Here is an 8,839-nt window from a genome sequence, read left to right on the forward strand (position 1 = left end):
TTTTAATGGAATTGATTTAAGTTTCTCTCCATTTTGATGTTGGCTATTGGCTTGCTGTATATTGCTTTGATTATGTTTAGGTATATGCCCTGTATCCCTGATTTCTTTAATACCTTTAACATGAATGGAGTATTGGATTTTGTCAAAGGCTGGAGCCATGGGTCCCTCCATGTGTACTCTTTGGTTGGTGGTCTAGTCCCCAGGAGCTCCGGGGGATGTGTCAGGTTGACACTGTTGCTTCCCCCATGGGGCTGTAAACCCCCTCGACTCCTTCAGTCCTTTCTCCAACTCCTTCATTGGGGACCCCATGCTCAGTCCAGTGGTTGGCTGTGAGCATCTGCCTCTGCATTTGTCAGGTTCTGGCAGAGCCTCTCAGGAGACAGCTATATCAGGCTCCTGTCAGCATGCACTTGTTGGCATCCACAATAGTGTCTGGGTTCGGTGACTGTATATGGTATGGATCCCCAGATGAGGCAGTCTCTGGGTGGCCTTTCCTTCAGTCTCTGCTCTACACTTTGTCTCTGTATTCCGCCCCCCCAAGAGTATTTGTTCCCCCTTCTGAGAAGGACCGAAGTGCTCACACTTTGATCTTCCTTCTTCTTGAGCTTCATGTGGTCTCTGAATTGTATCTTGGGTATTCTGAGGTTAAGAACCCAGATGTCCTTCAACAGAGGAATGGGTACAGAAAATGTGGTATATTTACACAATGGAGTACTACTCAGCTATTAAAAACGATGAATTCGTGAAACTCTTAGGAAAATGGATGGAACTAGAAAATATCATCTTGAGTGAGGTAACCCAATCACAAAAGAACATACATAGTATGCACTCACTGATAAGTGGATTTTAGCCCTGCTCTGTCTTGAGACATCAGGTTGTAGAGCACACAGCCCTGCTTCGGTTACTACAAAGGAGGAGGAAGCTCATTCTATGCAGCACAGGAAACTCTCTCCATCTGTGGCTGCTGTATCTGAAGATTTATCCAATCATAGGCTGAAAATATTCAGAGAAAATCACATCTGCATTTGCCATGTAAGACTTCCTTTGTCTTTGTCATTGTTCCTCAAAAAATAAAGTATGACAGTGCTTACACTTTACTGTTAAATTATACTAATTATACTATTACATTATACTAAATATAATCTAGATATCATTTAGAGCAGTGGTTCTCATCCTGTAGGTCTTAACCCCTCTGGGGTTCTAAGACCCTTCCACAAGGGTCACATATCAGATATCTTGTGTATCAGTTATTTACATTAAATTTTATAACAGTAGCAAAATGATAGTTATGAAGCAGCAACAAAATAGTTTTATGGTTGAGAGTCACCATAATGAGTTACAGCATTAGGAAGGTTGAGAACCACTGGTTTAGAGTATTATAAAGGGTGTTGTGACTAAGTTATATAAATACTACACCATTTTATATAAGTAGGTTGAGTATGAACAGGTTTTGGTAAATTCTGGAGCAATAAGTCTCCCCCCATAGACTGAGGGACAATTGTACACAACATATGCCAGGCCAGGTCAAAGGCTTTATGTTGGGTAAGTATACATGCCTAATTCTTCTTGTGGTGCCTCTGTTTACCCACAGCTATGATGGACACCGACACGGTGATCATCAATTTGGCTGTCTTTGGCGGGACTCAGAGTGGGAAAAGTTCTGCTGGGAACATTCTCTTGGGAAGTTCTGACTTCTACAGCAACTTTGCTCCAGGCTCCGTAACCAAAGATTGCAGCCTGGGCCGCAGTTGTCACCTCCATGGCTTCATGCGTCGAGGGGGACAAGAGATAAGCCTGCAGATACAGGTATTGGACACTCCAGGGTATCCACACAGCAAGCTGAGCACAGGATGTGTAAAACAGGAAGTGAAGAAGGCCTTGGTGCATCACTTTGGACAAAAGGGTCTCCATCTTGCTCTGCTGGTCCAGAGAGCTGATGTGCCTTTCTTCGGACAGGAAGCATCTAACTCAGTCCAATTGATTCAGGTAATACAAAGATGCAGTTATGCTGCCACCATCCCACCTAGGGGCATCATCTTCATAGGCAAGACTTTGGAAGAAACTGGTTCAAAAGATACTTGAACTATAAGGTGTTAGCCATATAGTGAAGTCAGAAAAAGGGACTTTTCTGCCACAAGTTCTATTTTGTAGTTTCTTTTAGACCAGTGGTTCTCTACCTTCTCCATAGGAGGACACCTATGGAGAGAGTCAAGATGGCTTCTGAGAAGTAGTTGTTTGTGAATTCACAGAATTTATGTAAAGCAGCCTTAGAGAACATTAAATCTGTTCTTAAAATTATCCTGATGCTTGGGTACAGGTTTCCTGACAATGTCTAACAGAAATGCTTTGAAATACAAGTCTTACAGTGTGGGAAGCTGCATGATGGCCTTAGATTTCCCATTGTATCTTAATTGCAACCATCTTGTTTACTGTTGACAACAGGGCTTGACACTTCAGGAGTTTCATGATGAAGTTTCTGCTCTTGTTGCCCTAACTTTTCCACTGTTTTCTTGTAATCACACATATGGTTTTCCCCTAAACTTTTAAAAACATTCATAACCCTTGAGAAACAAACCTTGTGTCTGCCATTTGGGCCAATCTTTTGTCTTCACTAGTGACAGGGGGATATTCATCATCTGAACTAAGTGACTTCTACTCATGAGGCCCAGCAGTTAAACTTGGGTGAACCCTGTCTAGAGAATCAAGAGCTTGGCCAGGATGGAGCAGACCAATGAATGATTTCCAGGAATTGAACTTGATAGTCTACATGAGCCCCTTAACTACACTATTTCTGCCAGTATAAATACATCCACTCTTTACTCCTCCTATCTGTGGCCATACCAAGCTCCCCCACCTTCCCTTACCTAGACCCTTTGCTGAACTCTCTAATGAATAAAACCCCCAACTTAGCAACTGATGATAAGTGTACAAATAAACTGGTATAAGCAAATACAATGTATGCTATCTAGGTTCTGCCTAAAGTCCTTGTGGCTCATGGATGGGATGAGACCTATACATGAGTGCCGTGGCAGGTAAACATGGGAAACCACAGTTTCTTTTCAGTGAATCATGCACAGCTTTCCTGCGACATTTGTTGTGATGCTAAGTCTTGAATCACTCTTCTTACACATTATACTGCTTGGGCAATTAACTGGTTATCATTTCTGACATTTATTTACATCTTCCACATTATGAGCTTTTTGCACTTAGGCTTCCTGTCCCTGAAAGTGCTCAGGGCTACACAGGATAATCATCAGTGAATAGATATGCATTTGTTGATAAATGATAAGTTGTTCTCTTGATGTTGCATGGTGTGTGGGTCCTTGAGTTGTTGGTTTTGAACCTCACCTTGCTTTCAAAACCCCATATAAAAATAGGGAAATGCAGATATACACGTCTCCCTTTTGAGAAGCTATTTCAATAGTCATGGATGAGTCTACATTTTCAACAAATGGCCCAGCAGATTCTGGTGTGGATAGTCCAGGGGTTACATTGTATAAACTTTCTCAAGTTCGAATATCCTAAGGATTTAAACTTACCTTCTGCACACACTAGTGTCTAAAAATTTCTGTGTATGACTGATTGCAGAATAACTGAGTTCCTCTAAAAAAGTGGTTCTTGAGTGGTGAGTTGCAAACCCTCTGGGATCACATATCAGATATCTTGCCTATCAGATTTACAGTAAGATTCATAACAATAGCAAAATTACCATTACGAAGTAGTGATGGAATATTTTATAGTTAGGGGGGTCACTGCAACATAAAGGGTCACAGCATTAGTGTCGGCATACAGAACATCATAATCCACTGTTTTCCTACAGTGCCGTTTAATTCATGCTTGTCTCTTGTCCTTTGAAATGGTCTCTGCAGAGTACTCTCCAATAGCTGTCTCCCTTAAGTCATCGTCTATGACTCAGGGATTGAAGACCAACATGAGATGAGCGAAAACAAAGTTCAGATCCTGTTTGATTTCTTTTATTTTAATAGAATAATTTCTCTTTTTTTTTTCTGAGTATCAGCAGACAAAGCTTATCAATCCTCAGAACAGCCCCAGGAGTGCAGGGAGTGATTGCAGACCTGTTTGGAACACCTCTTGTCTTCCAATGATGGACTCTGAGGCACAGGCATGAGGCTTATACATTCTTCCTGAAAGGGCCCCCGTTACTCATGGCAACCAGGTGTATACTCCCAGATCAGGAGCAGCTGTCAGATGTCTAAGGGGCTAAGGTCCATGGGTTCCAGGCTTATCCTGGATTTCTTTTCCTTCGTAGCTGATAAGGAGCATGGAGTAACTGTCCTTTCCTTTCCGGGTAAGGAAAGAGTCCAGGCATGGAAGGATTGGCCTCATCTTTCCCGTGCTTTTCTCTTGTTTCCTGGTTTGTGCTTTAATACTCTGCAGAGGAGTCATAGGCTGTCAGGTGTGATGATCGAAGCATTCCTTTGAATGATATTCTTTATTTATATTAGGTCCATAATAATTTAGAGATGTGAGTTGTATCCTCCAAAATGGGAAAGGAAAGAACTGACTCACATGAGTGTTGGTGGGAATATTATTTGAATGTTAAGAAGAAAATCCATAAATATATCAGAGAAGGCATAATACAGATTCCTAATCCAATAAAGAGCTAGCATGAGAGAGACAAGATAGCTCTAGGTACTGAAACTATGAACTGAGTAAAATCAATATTCTTTTATACAATTGATGATACACAGTATAATTACTGTGAATGAGCAAGCTTAAGAAATTAAGAAATTATTTTTGACTTAGAATCAACAAGCCAGCTGTTGTTATTGTAGGTCAGTGCCCATAATACAATAGGCTCCCAAAGGCTAGTGATGGGTCTGATTGTACTAGACAAACCTCATGGGCCTATTCAGCAGTTGGAACTTATTCAAAGACAGGCCTAATGTTACCAGCCATCTTGGTTTTCGATTCACAGTCACAAAGAATGCTGATTTTATTGATATTAAAGACTTCTACACAGTCATGTTAGTGAATCTGACATGCTCAGTACTGAGCTCAGCTCACAGGAGAGCCACTGAGAATGGGAGAGGGGCCCTGTTATAACTCTAGTCTTCTACACTGAGATGCTCACTCACTGAAGTGAACCACAGCAAGGCATGGCTTATTCCAGAGATGAAGACCATGGCATCTGTTATACACACCTGTGTTCACACTCCTTACCTACTTGTTTGCACCATGGCCTTGGACAAGGAACTTCTCTGAACCTCATTAGAAAGCAGTAGTTGTTGAAAGTATCTACTTAACTCAAATTTCTTTTCAGATTTTGACATGAGCCTGGCAGTAGTAAATCCTTTAAGGCACTGGCATACCATAAGTGTTTAGCTATGGGGATTATCATTTTATATTACTATTAACCAAGGCTCTGGCCATCAGGGAACCTTTCTTAAAGGCCTAGGCCTACTGGTAATCAGCCATGTGACTTCCAATTGAGCCACTTAATTGGAGGCCTTAATATTCTCATCTTTAAAATGAGGCAAATTTAGATAGATATTTTCTAAAGTTGACTATTCCCTGACTTCTGACTTGAGATGTTGTACTGGATGGTTTTGTGTGTCAACTTAACAAAGGCTGGTGTTATCATAGAGAAAGGAGCTTCAGTTGAGGAAATGCCTCCATGATCCAGTTGTAAAGCATTTTCCCAATTAGTCATGAAGCAGAGAGGGACCTGGTAGTCTTGGGTTCTATAAGAAAGCAAGCTGAGCTGGAAAGTGGTGGGGCATGCCTTCAATCCCAGCACTTGGGAGTCAGAGACAGGTGGATTTCTGAATTTGAGGCCAGCCTGGTCTACAGAGTGAGTTCCAGGACAGCCAGGACTATACGGAGAAACCCTGTTTTGAAAAACCAAAAAAAGAACCAGGAGGCACAGGCCTCAGTAGTTGCCTGGCAGCAGGCACAGGATCCTTTCTACCTCCCTCTTTACTTAGGGGGAACTGCAGATCCACAGCCCTCTCTGCCCCTTCCCTGCAAGCAAAGAGCTTGCCTTTGGGGAGTGCTCCAACCTAGGGACTCAGGACTCAGGAAGGAGGACTGATCCACAGCCCACTGCACACAGGTCTTACCAGAGGAGAGCTGATCTCCCAGAAGTGCTGACACAGGCTTACAGACCCACAGGAGGAACAAGCTCCAGCCAGAGACAGCAAGAACATCTAACAACCAGAGATCAACAGATGGCGAAAGGCAAACACAAGAAACTTACCAAATGAAACCAAGACTACTTGGCTTCATCAGAACCTAGTACTCACACCACAGCAAGTCCTGGATATCCCAAAACACCAGAAAAGCAAGATTTGAATCTAAAATCATATCTCATGATAATGATAGAGGAATTTAAGAAGAGCATGAATAACTCCCTTAAAGAAATACAGGAGAACACAGGTGAACAGGTTCAAGCTCTTAAAGAGGAAACACAAAAATCCCTTGAATTACAGGAAAGCACAACCAAAGAGGTGAAGGAATTGAACAAAACCATCCAGGACCTAAAAATGGAAGTAGAAACAGTTAAGAATTCACAAAGAGAGACAACTCTGGAGATAGAAATCCTAGGAAAGAAGTCAGGAACCATAAATGCAGGCATCACCAACAGAATACAAGCGAGAATCTCAGGTGCAGAAGATACCACAGAAAACATTGACACAACAGTCAAAGAAAACACAAAATGCAAAAAGATCCTAACCCAAAACATCCAGGAAATCCAGGACACAATGAGAAGACCAAACCTAAGGATAATAAGTATAGAAGAGAATGAAGAACTCCAACTTAAAGGGCCAGTAAATATCTTCAACAAAATTATAGAAAACTTCCCTAACCTAAAGAAAGAGATGCCCATGAACATACGAGAAGCCTACAGAACTCCAAATAGACTAGACCAGAAAAGAAGTTCCTCCCGCCACATAATAGTCAAAACACCAAATGCACAAAACAAAGAAAGAACATTAAAAGCAGTGATGGGAAAAGGTCAAGTAACATATAAAGTCAGACCTATCAGAATTACACTATACTTTTCGCCAGAGACTATGAAAGCCAGAAGATCCTGGGTTGATGTCATACAGACCCAAACAGAACACAAATGCCAGCCCAGGCTATTATACTCAGCAAAACTCTCAATTACCATAGATGGAGAAACCAAAGTATTCCATGACAAAACCAAATTTACACAATATATTTCCACAAATCCAGCCCTTCAGAGGGTAATAAATGGAAAACTTCAACACAAGGAGGGAAACTACATCCTAGAAAAAGCAAAAAAGTAATTTTCCAACAAAACTAAAAAAAGATAGCCACATGAACAGAATTCCATCTAACAACAAAAATAACAGGAAGCAACAATTACCTTTCCTTAATAGGTTGGACTCAATTCCCAATAAAAAGATATAGACTAACAGACTGGGTATGTAAACAGGTCCCAACATTTTGTTGCATACAGGAAACCCATCTCAGTGTCAAAGACAGACACTACCTCAGAATAAGAGGCTGGAAAACAATTTTCCAAGCCAATGGTCCCAAGAAAAAAGCTGGAGTAGCCATTCCCCCCGCTTTTTTTTCGAGACAGGGTTTCTCTGTGTAGCCTTGGCTGTCCTGGAACTCACTCTGTAGACCAGGCTGGCCTCGAACTCAGAAATCCGCCTGCCTCTGCCTCCCAAGTGCTGGGATTAAAGGCATGTGCCACCACCACCCAGGTGGTAGGCATTCTAATATCAAATAAAATAGACTTTCACCCTAAAGTGATCAAAAAAGATAAGGAGGGATACCACAGACTGGGTTTCTTCGGGCACCCCTTGTTCCATGGGGTGATAAAAGTTCTGGCCTGGTGAGCAAAAAATTTGGTGAGTGACAAACAGAAAATGACACAAGGGAGTGTGGTATCTGAATGTAATTTGTACAAAGTGAAAATCAGGCTTATATAGTATACAGAGAATAGGGCAAACTACAGAAGTCACATAGGCAGGAGACGGCTATATCAAGGTCAGTGAGAACAAGCAGCCAGGTGCAAGGCAGAGGAGCAATGGTGTGCTTCCTCCTGGGCTATTTTGGCAGCCCCAAGATAAATTCTCTGGGTCTGTCCTAGGCAAGTAGCTGAAGGTCATATACTAACATTCTTTGGCTGTAACATAGATAATTAGTGATGGAAGTCCTACAACTTCTCGCTGGTAGTAAAACAATTTTGCCTTGTGTGGGACTGTTCTGATAATAAGTGCCTAACTGCTAGCACTAACTCTTGAGACACCCTGTCTGGTAAGACAGCTTCTTTGGAAAAATTCCAAGCTAATTACAGCTAGGAAATCTATTAAGATTATTGAAACAGTGTGGAGGCCAGAAAATAATGTTCAATCTCAGTTTTAGCTAATAACGAAATATTTCTTAGGGCACCTTTATGCCTGAATAAAGAAAACATCCAGATCTCTCCACAGACTTTAGCAGAGGCCAATCTGGAACACATCTGAGCTAGGAGATGTCAGCGACTGCCTACTCAGGAAACTGGCTCCGTTTGAAGCATAAACCTCAGGTCGATCAGGTTTTTAGGCCTGTCATACAGACACAACCGAAGTAGACGAGTGCTGTGTGACAGAGGGACATTTCATATTCATCAAAGGTATGATCTACCAAGAGGAACTTTCAATTCTGAACCTCTATGCTCCAAATGCAAGGGCATCTACATTCATAAAAGAAACTTTACTAAAGCTCAAAGCACACATTGCACCACACACAATAATAGTGGGAGATTTCAACACCCCACTCTTTGCAATGGGCAGATCATGGAAACAGAAATTAAACAAAGACACAGTGAGACTAACAGAAGTTATGAAACAGATGGATT

At 41.7% G+C, this 8,839-nt stretch overlaps 1 protein-coding gene across 1 annotated transcript in view; it reads left to right on the plus strand.

Annotated features, from left to right (window-relative positions):
* The first annotated feature begins 1,593 nt into the window (after positions 1-1,593).
* Gimd1 (GIMAP family P-loop NTPase domain containing 1) overlaps positions 1,594-8,839 on the plus strand; it is a 14,985-nt gene continuing 7,739 nt past the window's right edge. The window contains exon 1 of the mRNA XM_031376173.1: positions 1,594-1,986. Coding sequence (XP_031232033.1) covers positions 1,594-1,986 — 393 coding nt within the window. The remainder of the gene's footprint in view (positions 1,987-8,839) is intronic.

The sequence above is a fragment of the Mastomys coucha genome, unplaced genomic scaffold, assembly GCF_008632895.1.
Source record: "Mastomys coucha isolate ucsf_1 unplaced genomic scaffold, UCSF_Mcou_1 pScaffold16, whole genome shotgun sequence".
Taxonomy (NCBI): domain Eukaryota; kingdom Metazoa; phylum Chordata; class Mammalia; order Rodentia; family Muridae; genus Mastomys; species Mastomys coucha.